This window comes from Myotis myotis, unplaced genomic scaffold, assembly GCF_014108235.1.
Source record: "Myotis myotis isolate mMyoMyo1 unplaced genomic scaffold, mMyoMyo1.p scaffold_m19_p_1, whole genome shotgun sequence".
Taxonomy (NCBI): Eukaryota; Metazoa; Chordata; class Mammalia; order Chiroptera; family Vespertilionidae; genus Myotis; species Myotis myotis.
In genome coordinates this window covers 166,794,674-166,809,735 of record NW_023416313.1, presented here as the reverse complement: position 1 = coordinate 166,809,735, position 15,062 = coordinate 166,794,674, and the positions used below count along the sequence as shown (strand labels likewise).

The following is a 15,062-nucleotide window of genomic DNA, read 5'->3' as shown; positions in this document are numbered from 1 at the left end:
CAGTTAAACTATATTAGTAAACTTGCCCTGTTCCAGGAGGTTTTTAGGAACACAGTCCAGCTATTCAAATTTAGAGAAATTAAAAGAGGTTTAATTTTTTCCAAAAAGTAAAAGGAAACATAAAGCATGTCACTTGCTTTTCCAAGATTGTTATGGTTTATTAGTAGTGCTATAAATAAAAGACATTACTTACTGTAATTGTTCTTCATCTCTTGGGTGCCTTTGACTTTGCCTCGTTTATCAATTCTCAGATACCACTGTGTTCGACAGAAGAGTCTTCTCACTCTTATATCCCCTCCTTCCATGTAATCATAACTTCTTGTATGTCGCTCAGGGCTGGAACAGTTCACATTTGCAGCCATTTGCTCTGGAGTCATGTCATTGCAAGCTAAAGATATAGTGCCCACTAGACAGATAATGTGGAAGCAGGAACTGTAGAGCAAAGTTGGCAGGATCCATGTCAGTATCCATTTGCGCATTATAGTGTAGTGCTCCGGGTGTTCATGAATAACATAATGAAAATTAAATCTTGAGTTGATTATTGCTCCTAGGTCATTGACCTCTTCCTATCTGTGAACTGTAGGTTGATTTAAGAAAGAGTAGTTGCTCTTTCCAGTTTGTTAGCCTTCTCCTAGTTCCTGATAACAATACAGGATTCCTCCTTTACTCTGCGGGTATATCCTTATAAAAACAGGTTGTAGGAAGCTCAGTTGCTGTGACGCTGTTTGCTACTTGATTTCTGTTTGCAATGAGAGATTAAGAATAGGGACAGGAGGAGAAAGGAAGATGAAAAATTGAATGTCTAACTCTCAGTGTATAAATAGTATTATAACATACAGTGCGGTGTATACTGTGGAGGTACATTTAAAACAGCCTTCATAGGATGCCAACATGTTTACCATTCTATATGTAAATTTATAAAATTTATGCTTTGGTAGAGATAAAGAAAAATATGATTGTACCAATCATTCCAGTTCTATTTGATAAGAAACATCATGCTATTAGAGCTATTGGTTTAAATTCAGTTCTAAGAGTACTCTTAACAAAGTAAAAATGCTTTCCCTAGATTTCTTTGTTATATGCTTTTACGTTTTGGTTAATCAGTTATTTTCTCCTGAACTGCCCACACTTCTCAAGTTAAATGTCAGAATTGCTCTGGAGAGCTTCAACCTTCTCATTCTGTTAGTTCTACAGTGAAATTACTATAGATAATTATATGGCTTGAAAATCTGGTAACTTTACTTTTCTCCTCAGTACTAAAACCAGAGAAAGAGATAAACTACTAGAAAACATTCAGCATTATTTTTAAAGACAAATAACAGTAACTTACTTGTTCTGTTGATAACAGCTGGATACACAAGAATTCCATGTCTGTTGTCTGCCTTCTGCAACTTGAGCCTCTCTACTGTAGCTACAAACTACTTCTCAGCTGAGAAATTCTCCAGCAGAATCATAATTGTTTCCATAAATCAGCAGGCAAGAGGATTTTCTCTGTGTGTGTGAGTGCGTGTATGCTTGTGTGTATGTGTGTGGAGCCTTTTATTCAGGGCTTTTCGATAAATACCTTTGCTGACCTCATTGGAAGCAATTAAAACTTAACCAGTGAGCTGTTAGTTGAATACAACAGCGAGAATAAAGGAGACTTGTATAATATTCATTCAATGGTCATGAGAGGGAGCTATGAACATGGTTTATGCTTAAATCTACAAGTGGGTATCTCCTTAGTAGAAACAGCTCTCCGAGTCTGAAGCAGTTAGAAGGGAAAAGGGAAGTTTTTGTACCGTCTTTACAACATAGCAGTAGTAGATAAATTGAAAAATATTCCTTTGAACATATATAAGGGACTTTTCAATAGTTAGAAAAATTTTTCCATAGCTCTATGATGCATGTATTTCTATTACTCTCTGGTACTCAGAATGTTAGAATAAAACTACTAATCTGTATTTACTCACATCTTCATGTCCTAAAGTACAATATTACAGAGGCAAGGGTATATATCCCTTCATACATAAATATTTCACCATTGTATACACATATAATTTGTATGTCTTATATTTCTAGACTGAAAATGAGAAGACCTGGGTTCTTATTTGAGCTGGGCCTCTAATTACAAGTATGACCTTGGACAAGTCACTTAACATTCCTGAGTCTCAGCTGCTGCATTTGTAATATTAGTTTAAGTGATTATATGGTGCCTTATAGTTTTAAAATTCTGTGACTTATAACTTTAACTACTGTATAAGGAAAAGGATACACAATTTTTAATTATGATTTTTAAAAATAAAAAATAAAGAAAATGGTTTTACATTGATTATCAGTATTTGACTCTTGCCTCAAAAGACTATTATCACAATAAATAAATGTTAATTTATAGATGGAATTATAAGAGTTATAGCTAATGTAAATAAAAAAGCTATTTTACTTTCTAGCATGAAGTGTTCTCCCCTTCCTGTTCTAGCATATATATAATTGTTTTCTGGTGTTTTATTAGATATTTGTCACAGAATAATTGCATTGGTAATCTAAATCAATATTTAAGAATGTATATTAAAATTCTCTTTCCCATTTTAAACACACACACACACACACACACACACACACACACACACACACACTGCATTTGAAATGTACTACTTTACCACCAGGTGGTGCATGTAGACCAAATAGGATAAGGAAACTAAGTCCTTTCAATTGGATTATGTGATTTCCCTTTGTGTATATGCTTTTAGGGAACAGAATTAAGTGCATAGAATAGTTTAAATGTACCCAGGTCCTACTGTAGAAGCACCAGATATTGAAATTAAGTGTATCAGGGCAGAGGAGTTTGGGCCCTTCTATAGTTGAAAGCTAGATTGCTGCAAAAATATCCTATCATGCATTTCTCTAAAAGAAGAAAGAGAAGAAGGGAAGAAAGTGTGATGCTACTGTGTTCTGAATCATACCCCATTAGTTTTATAGGCAACAATAATGAACAGGATTAGAACTCCCAGGACCTGGATATTACCTCTAAAGAAATGAAAATTATTGTCAGTTCACATGTAAAGGTATTCAAGAGCTTCTAAATCAGTTCCACACTGACCCTACAGATTTTAAATTAAGAAACCAACAGATTAAAAGTCAAATTTTTCTAATTAAACACTTAAGACTTAAATAAAGAAATGGATAGTATGTTGGTAAAGAGTGCTTGGTTCCTTCTGAAAATCTGCTATATAGGGTTAATTATAAATTTGGAAGCAAAATAAGTATGAGATTGTGATCGATGCACTTTAAGTTCATTAGATGCCATTGTACTCTGTGATTTGAAAATATAATTTCAGTAATATTAATGAAGGAATTAATCTCAACAAGGAAACTATATTTAAATCATTTGATTATTATCAATTTCCTTAATGGAGAATAATTAATTCAAGATGGGCCCACAACCTGCTTCACTAGCACCAAGTCTGTAATAAAGAACTTCATTTATGTCCTTATTGTTCTTATACTTCAAGAAGGATTCTCCAGAAACCAAGAGTAACATATGTTATGTATAGATGGGTTAACCCACTATGTTTTCAAAATTCTTAATAGTAATAATGTTGACAAATATTTATTGCTCTTGTTTTAATGTATATATAGTGATAGGCTAAACACAGAAATATTTTGAAGTAATGTCTCTTTTATTGTTTCCAGATTGAGTTAACTCCGTTTTTAATTGGAAAGACTTCTATAAATTTGTAAAATAAAGGATTCTTGCATCTATCCTTAAAAATTGACTTTAAAAATAAATATGCTTAAAAATTAAAAATAAAAATAACCTTAGGAAGTAAAGATTATCACCTAGGGTTCTTCAAAAGGAGACAGTGCCTAACATTTGTCTAGTTTGATTTAGGGGTATGACATATAAAAAGAGTACGAGAATCTAATTCAGTGACTGTAATGAAAATATAGGCAGTTGTTAAAGTAATAACCAACCACCTAGTTTTGCTTGAGCAACCTTTGTTATATCCCTATTTCATGGAGAGATAAATAATAGAAAATTGCTTTTGTTTAATTAATTTGCATTCAATAATGAATTTTAAATGTATGCCACAGGCATAGTGATGTATAATATAATTGATACAGAAGCACATCATTAAATATTTTCATCACTTTTATTCTTACATCCTATCCTATTCTTCATCCTTCTACTTCCAATCCTGCCAGAAGCCAATTCCAGCATGTCATAATTGCAAGAGTTTCATCAAAAGATTGATGGTACTTGGGGACTCAGCAAGGGCTGAATCATCTGGGAATGGCTGATGGCATTTCCCAAAACCTAAAAGGGATGCATAAATTGATGCTTGCTGCCACACAGCTAAGGTCATCTCAGTCTACATGTTATTGCCTCCTACTAGCCAAACACCTGAACAGCTGTAGGCAAATTCTTCCATTCTGACAATGGACTGTGTATACAAAACCCTACCCTTTGAAGTGTATATCTCCACCTCACCTTAGGACAGATTGTGTTAATAAAAAGCAAGGGGTCCTGAGACGAGGAGATCTTAGTTACTTTAGCTAGGCTCCTCTGACCCCCAAATGCCTTTCAAAATTATGTTTCCTCTCTGGACTCTTTATTAAGTTATACACAGCCCTTGTCCAGATTGCTGAACCCTTCTAGATGCTGGAACAAGAACCCCAGCACAATCTTTTCCCCAAAATGTAGGTAATCATTTTTATTAGTTTCTTGAGTATCTTTCCAGAGTTTCCTATGCATATGCAGATAAATTAAATACATGTATATGTATATATTACTTTGCTTTTTCTCTTTTTATACAAAAGGCAACATACCATATACAATGTTCTGCATTTTGCATTTTTTTTACTAAGTAAAATGGAAAATCTTCTCATCTCAGTATTTAGGAAATTTCTTTACTTTTTAACAACTGCATAGTACTCCATTGAATGGATATATCATGGTATGTTTTACTAGTCTACAAGTGATGAACATTTAATTTTTCCAGTCTTTCTCTATTACCAAAAAAAAAAAAAAAAAAAAAAGATGCAAAGAAAAAAGTTATAAATCTGTCATTTTTTACTTGCAAATGTATCCGTGAGATCCATTTCTGGAATTTCTCTGGGTCAAATGATATTTAAATATTGCCAATTTACCCTCCAGGAAGTTGTATTCATTTTACAATCGCACTAATCTGAGAGATTAAATGTTATTTTATTGTAGTTTTCCCTTGAATTTCTCATTTTATGAGAGAAAGTGACCATCTTGGATAAGTAGTATAAAGGAAAGGTGTGAGTGTCTACAATAGGTGGCAGTGGGGAAACATTTCCTTCAATAATACCAGGAGAGCTGCAATTTGGGGTTTTTTGTTTTGTTTCTTTAATATATTTTTTATTGATTAAGATATTACATATGTGTCCTTATCCCCACATTATCCCCTACCCCCTGCTCTTGCCCTCAGAGAGCTGCAATTTGATGGGTGACTTGGAGTTAACCAAATGAGGCACCTGTCAATATACAGATCATGTGTTGAAAGTGAGCATGTCTTTTTCAACAACGAAGCACCGGTGTGGCTTTAGCAGAGAGAATGAGAGGGACTGTGGTGCCTGATGAGGCCAGAGAGGCAGGCAGTGTGTGATGGACTAGGTCAAGGAGTTTGATTTGTGTCCTAACAGCAGTAGGAAGCCACTGTAGTGTGTTAAGAGTGACATGAGCAGAATTGCACTTCTCGACTCTACTGTGGCACAAACTTATTTAATTCCTATTAGCAGACTAGGCTTAGGAAATATTAAATTGTGCTCATTTATCCTATTCATTCTGTTCTTCATATTTTCAAAAAGATAGCCAAACTTTGTGTTTGGAAAGGAAAAATGGGGGAGAAAAAAAGCCATATCTCCTCCTTGACTTAGTTTATGTAAAGCCTAAATCTGTTTCAAAGGGTTTTGCTGAGTCCTCTGAAAAGAAGGGAAGTATAAAAGTGCGTTTGATAGGCAGCTCAGGGAAGGTAGAGCCCATAGACCACGAAACTTAGAGAAAAAAGTCTACTTGGGGAGTCAAGCTCCGATGTTTCTGGTTACGCTGCAGCACACAGCAGAAGCAGAAAAGCTTGAGAGAGTAAGAACTGCCTCCTGTCTCAAAAAGGATGGGCCCATAAACAACCCTCATAAAGCTTTCCCATGTTTCAAAAGAAATAGGGAAGCAGCAGGGAGCCCAGATCTGGAGGAAATGCGTGAGCAGAGTCAGAGAACTCACCCAGAAGTAACCAAAGTGGACAAATGGCTCAACAACCAGAGGCCCTTGCCTTGGCCCTAAATCAAACCCTTGAACCCTGGCCCATCTTGAAGTAGGACAAGGAAACCCAAGAATAATTGAGGTTAAGTTTTCCACAATTGGGGGTGGGGGTGGGGGGTGAAATTCTCAAAGCTGAAGCTAGGTTGATTTACTAGTATAAACATAAATTTATATGTAATTTCTTATATATTTGAGAGCGTGGTCCAAGGTTTATTTCCACCACATTCCCACAGCTGTCTTCACACTACAAATTTATCTTCATCCCTTCTGTCAATTCCTTTCCATGAATTTAGCCTCAACTTTGGATCATTTCATACAACCAATAGTACTTACTTCCTTGATTCATCCACTAAACAAATATTTATCAAATAACTACTTGGTGCCATATGTCATCCTCAACTTTTGGAAGTACAATGGTGAATATTCTGGAAGTGATGTCTATCCTTACAGAGTATGCATTCCTAACAACGCATAGATCTGTGATGTGAGTAGGGAGTTGGGTTAGGGGAGATATTAGCATTCAAAGAAGGTGTTCAAGGAGATAGGAGATAGAAAGATAAATGGGTAGAGGCACCTACTTTAAATAAGGAATGGCTTGGTGTGTTCCAAGAACTGAAAGAAGACCAATGTGAATGAAGTACATGAGCAATGGGGAGAACAGTGAGAGATAAAGGCAGCTGAAAAAACAGGCAGGGACCAGATCTTCAAGAATTTTGAAGGTCATGGCAACAGGAGTTTGGGTTTATTCTAAGTGGAATAGGAAGTTGGAGTACAGGCGGGTCTACTCCAAATCTGATAGACCTGGTCAAAGACAGTAGTTTAAACTCTAAAGTAAAATTCCAAAAGTAATTGAGCAAGCCTGTGGGTCCTATAAATCCTCAGTTATATAAACTTTGTGCTTACCATTGGCATTATGCCCTAACATTTTAAAACTAACTGTATATAAGATACGAAGTCTGAGTCATATGTTCAAAATTGTGGTGTGCCAGTGACTCAACTATATAAATATCTCAGTTTACAAATGTAATTGACTCTTTGTGTTTCTGAGTCTCTAAAATTTTCTTTCATTTAATTTTATATTTATAAAAAGTTCTCTGAAATGCTAATCTAAAATTAAAGTTCTTCAAATTATATTATTAACTTAGTGAATTACTGAGCAACTTTAGACCTGCAGCAAGATGTCATCAGAGTATTTTTTTCAATTTGGAAATTACTATATAGTGAAGTTGTGTACAATTCATTCTTTACTGCCTTGATTTCCTTTAAATTAATGCTTAACTTTAGCAAAGAATCAGTCTCTTCGATTAAGAGCTACACGTGAGTAACTGGTTTTGACAGCCTAGTAGCACTCTGTAACAGTTGAAAAGTGTTCTAATGGGAGTGGAGAGAGTTTGGTTCTACCCTAGGAGAATATTATGAAAAACAACAGAGACCCTGTGTAATTAAGGTTATTATATTCTGTGCTTTAAATTGTCATTCTTTGGTTCCACATTCATTGTCTACATAGCAAAGCAGCAAATGAGGGATAAAACTAGCAGAACAAATTTTTTTAATGTTTCATGGGTGTCAATGTGTTAATAACAAAATTGGTTTAATTTTTTTTTTTTATTGCTTAAAGTATTACAAAGGGTATTACATATGTGTCCATTTTATCCCCCCGCCCTAGACAGTCCCCTAGCCTCCCCTATCCCCCAATGTCTTATGTCCACTGGTTATGCTTCTATGCATGCATACAAGTCCTTTAGTTGATCTCTTACCCCCCTACCTCCTGCCCCGCAACCCTCCCCGGCCTTCCTGCTGCAGTTTGACAATCTGTTTGAGGCAGCTCTGCCTCTGTATCTATTATTGTTCAAAAGTTTATAATGGTCTCTATTATCCATGAATGAGTGAGATCATGTGGTATTTTTCCTTCATTGACTGGCTTATTTCACTTAGCATAATGCTCTCCAGTTCCATCCATGACGTTGCAAATGGTAAGAGTTCCTTCCTTTTTAGAGCAGCATAGTATTCCATCGTGTAGATGTACCACAGTTTTCTAATCCATTCATCTACTGATGGGCACTTAGGCTGTTTCCAGATCTTAGCTATGGTGAATTGTGCTGCTATGAACATAGGGGTGCATATGTCCTTTCTGATTGGTGTTTCTGGTTTCTTGGGATATATTCCTAGAAGTGGGATCACAGGGTCAAATGGGAGTTCCATTTTCAGTTTTTTAAGGAAACTCCATACTGTCTTCCATAGTGGCTGCACCAGTCTGCATTCCCACCAGCAGTGCACAAGTGTTCCTTTTTCTCCACATCCTCTCCAGCACTTGTCGTTTGTTGATTTGTTGATGATAGCCAGTCTGACAGGTGTGAGATGGTACCTCATTGTTGTTTTGATTTGCATCTCTCGGATGATTAGTGACTTTGAGCATGTTTTCATATGTCTCTTGGCTTTCTGAATGTCCTCTTTTGAAAGGTGTCTATTTAGGTCCTTTGCCCATTTTTTGATTGGATTGTTTATCTTCCTTTTGTTAAGTTGTATGAGTTCGTAAAATTGGTTTAATTTTTAATTCATTAGCTTTACAACCATGACTTTTCAGCACCAGATAAACTTTTCAAAAGTGAGAGGAAGCAGAATAAGGATAGTTATGATAGTAAAGATGGAGAAGAAAGTTATGGGGTCCTACATCTTTAGTATAAAGATACACCCACAAAAAGCCAGGTCCGGTAAAATATAGATTTCTGTAAAACCAGTGGCTAACAAAATCATTCATAGGTAAGAGAAAAGACAGTCACACTTCTCCATAGGCTCTTCTTCAAACTAAAATATTACTCATATTTTTCCTCAGTGATGTTTAATTTTAATTCAGTCATAGTGAATCTTCCTTAATTCTCTAATTGATTTCAAAAATCATCACTTCTACCACCACAACTTTTCCCACACCTGTTTCTTCCTATAAGTTTTCCCTTCACATTCTAAGTCAACTGTTATCTCTCATGTCAACTGTATTCCTAATCCATCTCCTCATCTGCACCTCCTCTCTTTAAACTCCAGTCCATTTTATGTGCTGCTATCAGGTTAATCTTCCTAAAGCACAACTGTAATCATATTATTTTTCTGCTCAGTAACAGTCCCTGAATAAAACTCTAGCCTTCTTTTTCTAATATAGAAACCCCTGGCTCCAACATCTTCCGTGATCCTTTAGCCATAAATGGGTTGCAAAGTTGTCAAAATATAGGTGAATGAATACTTTACAGTGAACTCTTATGACACTGAAAAGTCTCTTAAATAACAATATAAGCATTTTTACAAAGAAATCAATACTTAGTATGCTCTCTGGTTATTTTACCTAAAAGAAAGTCATTTCTATATTTTATATTTCCTTAGGGAAATACACTAATAGAGGAATGTTGTAGTAGAGTCGTTCCTATCAGCATAAAATACCATAGTAGATCATACAACAAAAAGAATATGTCAAAAACTAAAATTTTGTTTATCTAATGCCAAGAAAAATTGGTTAATTTGGAAGGAAAAAAGACAATCATATCGGTCTTTGATGGTGGCCAAGAGAACAATAAAACAAGACTGATTTCTTTCTAATAGAATGATTTGGCTGCACATGAGTAGAGTTTTTATTTCCTAGCCTAAGTGGCTTGGAAGATAGAAGTATTGTATCGCCAGTTTAGAAAGTTGCTGAATTAGTAAAAATCCTAAATTATAGTCCATTTTAAAAGAAATACTGTTTATTAATGTCGTGCTATACGTGTAATAAATCAAACTGTCTCTGGCTTAATTGAATCAATAAGAAAAATATGGAACTAACTTATCAGCTACTCTGCAAATGTGGATGTGAAAGTACTGAAAGATGTTTGAAAATTGTTTTCTCTCTTAACTGTTTTTAAATCTCTCATGACAACCAATTTATTCTATTAATTTGTACTATCTTGAAAATATCTGTAAAGCAAAAGATAAATTTCAATCCAAACTCAATGTCAATGGTAAAAAGGGACTTCAAATAAATGAAGTTTTACCATATTTTGAAACAGGCAAGTTTATTAAAAAAAATTCATTTTATTATTTTTGCCTTGGATAAATAAAAGTAAAGAGAGTAACTCTAGTTCTTAGTAACTAAAAGAGTGATTAAATACTAATTTCAAAATGGTAATTGAATTTATTTATAATGTACTCCTCCCTCCCCTTGAGTGCCTTCTTTATGCCTTCCATTCCATTCGATTCCACTCAGGATGTTGATATATTGTGGTAGGAAATATACTTTCATATTTAATATAATCAAATATAAAACCAAGAAGGAAACTCAAAAACATCATTAAATACATTATTGTTCTTTTGGTCCCTCAAATTATGTGGAAGAAAAGAGATGAAAAATAAAAAATTTCTGGATTATTTTACCACACCCAGAACATGTCATATTTTACATTTAAAAGGGGATTTTTTTCTTTTAACAATGTTGCCAATCTAATAAGTACTGAAAAACCATCTTGTCCCTGTTCCTTACTTTCTTGGTTTACAGGTAAAATTAAATTATGCTAATTCCGTGGTGACTACAAATATTTAGGAACTGGTTTTGTTTGGTCTTGAATTCTGAAAATGTTCTTATCTTATTCTGTTGATCCTGCATCCCCTTTTCTCCTCTACTTTGTTTTTAACCCCCTCCCACCACATACATTCACACACATATGCACATGCACACATGCTTTTTCTGTCATGCCCATGCTTCAAGTTTCTAGAAACTGCCTTAGGTCATATTTATATTAATTTTATACTTGTTTATCTTTTTTTCAGTCTAGTCTTAAAAAACACATCTGGTTTCTATTCTAATCAGTATTCCTCTGAGAATAACTTCATATTATAGAAGACAAACAATTCTCAATAACCCATAATGATGCAACCTCTAATAATTTTAAACTTTTATTCAATAATTTTTTTAAAAATATATTTTTATTGATTTCAGAGCGAAAATGAGAGGGAGAGGGAGATAGAAACATCAATGATGAGAGAGAATCATTGATTGGCTGCCTCCAGCTCACCCCCCCACTGGGGATCAAGCCTGAAACCCAGGCGTGTGCCCTTGTCTAGAATCAACCCTGGGGCCCTCAGTGTGCAGGCTGAGGCTCTATCCACTGAGCCAAACCAGCAAGGGCTTATTCAATAACTAGAGGCCTGCTGCATGAATTTGTGCACCAGTGGGGCCCCTTGGCCTGGCCTGTGGGATCGGGCCGAAACCAGCTCTCCAACATCCCCTGAGGAGGCCTGGATTGCAAGAGGATGCAGGCCAAGCTGAGGAACCCCACCGATGCACAATCGGGGCCAGAGAGGGACGTGGGGGGTTGGCCAGCCGGGGAGGGACTGTGGGAGGGCTCCGGGGCATGTCCAGCCTATCTCATTCAGTCCCAATCCACCGACCCCAGCTACAAGCTAACCTACCGGTAGGAGCGTCTACCTCCTGGTGGTCAGTGCACATGATAGTGAGCGGTTGAGCAGCCTTAGCATATCATTAGCATATTACACTTTCATTGGTCGAATGACCAACCAGACACTTAGCATTTTAGGCTTTTATTATTTAGGATTTTAAAAGAGCTACTCGTGTAGTCTAACTTGGCAGGCTTTTTTTTTAGATTAAGTTTATGTCTGAGTAATCAGTTAAAGGAAATTGATATTTGCAAACCTATGTTTTCAGAAAGAGAAATCTTGGAAACTAAAAGTAGAAAATGATTCACTATTCTCATTAGCAATTCATTTTTCAGAGTCACACGTGAAATGACATCTGCAAAGTGTTAGGACATTAAGAAGCTAGCAAAACCTATGTACTGAAAAACAAAGACAAAAAAAATCGGAGCCACTAAAAAACAGCAAATACATATTAAGAGATTCCTGACAACTCCTTACAAAAGCTGTGTACTGTAGGAGAGGATATAGTGTTTAGATATAATATGGAACAATGGGCCTGGGAAGAGTTTTCAGCATTCAGATGGTATATTTGCAGTCAGACAAACCTGGATTTGAATTACTGTTATCCTTAATAATTGTGTGTAGGCAGGTTACTTCACATCTTTGAGTCTGTCATATGTAAAAAAAAAAAAAAAATTAATGATACCTATCTACCTTTTAGGTTGTTGTAAGAATAAAATAAGAGAACTCCTGCTGGTAAGTGCCTCAGAGTAGGGGCTCAATAATGCATACTCTAGTGTATTTTCTTTGAAGAAGGATAAATGGCTGGAGACTGGATGCCAAAAATAAATAGGGTGATTTAAAGGCTCTGAATTGAACTTTCAAAGAGGAAGATGATTAGCTAATTATAGTGGCAGCACTGTAGGTGAGACTGAGTGGGAACCTCCTACGGGCAGGGAAGGTTAAAAGAAACCAAGAGCAAAGTAATGTTTAGAGCCTGGATAAGCCTCATAAACAGAAAAGGCATAGATGAATATAATAAGAAACAGAAAGAGACTAATTTATCAAATACTTACATAGCAGTACATACTAGGCAATTTTCTAAGTGTTTTGTAAAATTATGACATATTCTAATTAAGTTGGTACTATTGTATCCTCATTTTGCAAATGATGAAACTAGTTTTAGGAATGATTTGCCAGAACAGAAGGAGAAGTAGAACAAAACTTGAGATAATTTCAGACCTCCCCAGCAGATCCTGCAGAAAAATTACAGGGGCGATGGTCCTGTCCAAGAGGAAAATTATAATGACAATTTAAACTATTCTAAATTTTATATGTATGTGATATATATCATTTCATGAAAAACTTAGTAAGAGCTAGCAAGTAATTAACAGATAGCTGTTCTTTTATCCTCACTTTCTAGATGAAGAAAGAAGGCATAAAAGAGCTTAAGTAACTTTTCCAAGGTGTAATAAAGTTTGTAATAAATTGGAACCATTAATATGGAGCCTGAGCTCTTAATCACTATTGTCTTCAATAATGGATATATTTTCATAATGAGAGTGTCCCTAACCTCCCTCACTTCTCAGTATGCAGCGCCTTAGAGTGAAGTATGCAGGTTGATAGAGCTGGTTCATATGCAGAAAATATACCAGAAAGCCCTCCAATTCTGAGAGAAACTTGCTGAGAAAAAGACACCTCCCCAGCTCCAGAAGAAATTCATTTCAGTTACCTATAATAGTAATACTAATCCTGAATTCATATATATGAACCGAAAATGACAAACATTTGGAGAAAACATGAGCAGGATCAAGGTGAAGGCACCAGAAAATTGACCCATGAGGAAAAGATAATCCAGCAAATGCAAAACGTTTATTTCAAAGTCTAACTAGAATTTTTATACTCATTCAACAAATACCACTGAATACCTACTATGAGTCAGACTCTGATTTGTGATGCTAAATGCCATGATAATAACCCACCCCCATTTTTTAAAAAAATGAGAGCTACCCCAGGGAGCCTATTTGAAATTATGTTGCATTGTAAAAAACCACAATCACAGGAAATGGTGCAGAAAAAAGTAATCCAAATAGTTCTTAGAAATAAAAAATATGTTGCCTGAGTAAATAACTTAGCAGAATGGTTAGGTAATGGACTGAACATGGCTAAAGGACAAATTAATGATTTGGAATATCACAGCACTCAAAAGTGGAACAAAAATACAGAGACAGAATATAGAAAAATGTTAAATGCTATAGAAGATTAATTCAGATAGTTCATTCTTCATTGCAAAAGGAGTTCCAGAAGAGAATATGAGGGAATGAGAGAGAGCAAAGAACACTTAACAAGTTGAATAAAAATCCAAGCCTTAAGATTGAAATGACCCACCAAGGGCCAAGTAGAACGAGTAAAGACCCACATCTTGGTGAAACCTCTACTAGTAAACTCAAACAATTAAAAGAAAATTCTGAAAGTTTAAAAATTAGAGTTTTACAACTTGCTTATAAAGGGACTAGAATGAGACTGTCATCAGATATCTCATTAGGGAGCACTTGGTACTAGAAGAAAACACCGAAATATCTACAAAGGTCTGAGCAAAATTGCATTAACCCAAAATATGTACCAGTCAAACTATCATTCACTCACAAGTTTAAATAAAAGTATCTTCACACAAACAAGAACTTCAAAGGTCAATTGGCTATAGACCAGCCGTGGGCAAAGTATGGCCCATGGGCCGGATCCAGCCCATTTAAAATGAATAAAACTATTGAAAAAAAAGACCGTACCCTTTTATGTAATGATGTTTACTTTGAATTTATATTAGTTCACACAAACACTCCATCCATGCTTTTGTTCCGGCCCTCCAGTCCAGTTTAAGAACCCATTGTGGCCCTCGAGTCAAAAAGTTTGCCCACCCCTGCAGACCCTTTGAAAAAAGAATTATGGCAGCAAAACAAAAATTTTCTAAGAGGAAATATAGGATAGAAAAAAATCAATGATGAAATACTACTCAACGAAAACAAGACCCAATTACTGATATGTAGAACATATGTATGAATCTCTAATCATTATGCTAAGTGAAAGAAGCCATACCCAAAAGGCTATATACATAGAAAAGACAAAACTATAGGTACAGTAAACAAATCTGTGGTTACTGGGGCCTGGGGCAAGTGCTAACTACAAACGGCACAAAAGGATTATTTCGGTAATAAAGCTGTTCTGTATATTGATTGTGGGGTGGTTACACCACCATATGCTTTTGTCAGAATTCATAGAACCATGCACCAAAAAGAATAAAAAAGTAGATTATGTAAATTATGCCTCATAAATAAATAATTATGTGCACAGATACACACATATGGAAAAAAATTAGTGCTAATGGTAGTGAACAATGGAGACCAAA

The 15,062-nt window shown here is 35.5% G+C and overlaps 2 protein-coding genes across 2 annotated transcripts in view; one reads left to right on the top strand and one right to left on the bottom strand.

Annotated features, from left to right (window-relative positions):
* The window catches only part of FGF7 (fibroblast growth factor 7), a 64,932-nt gene extending 63,385 nt beyond the window's left edge, over positions 1–1,547 (bottom strand). Inside the window, exons 1-2 of the mRNA XM_036301030.1 lie at positions 1,331–1,547; positions 194–739 (exon numbers count right to left, since the gene is read on the bottom strand). Of these exons, the coding sequence (XP_036156923.1) occupies positions 194–479 (286 nt within the window). The 5' untranslated portion in view covers positions 480–739; positions 1,331–1,547. The remainder of the gene's footprint in view (positions 1–193; positions 740–1,330) is intronic.
* FAM227B (family with sequence similarity 227 member B) overlaps positions 1–15,062 on the top strand; it is a 204,195-nt gene that overhangs the window by 137,204 nt on the left and 51,929 nt on the right. The gene's annotated exons all lie outside the window — the stretch shown is intronic.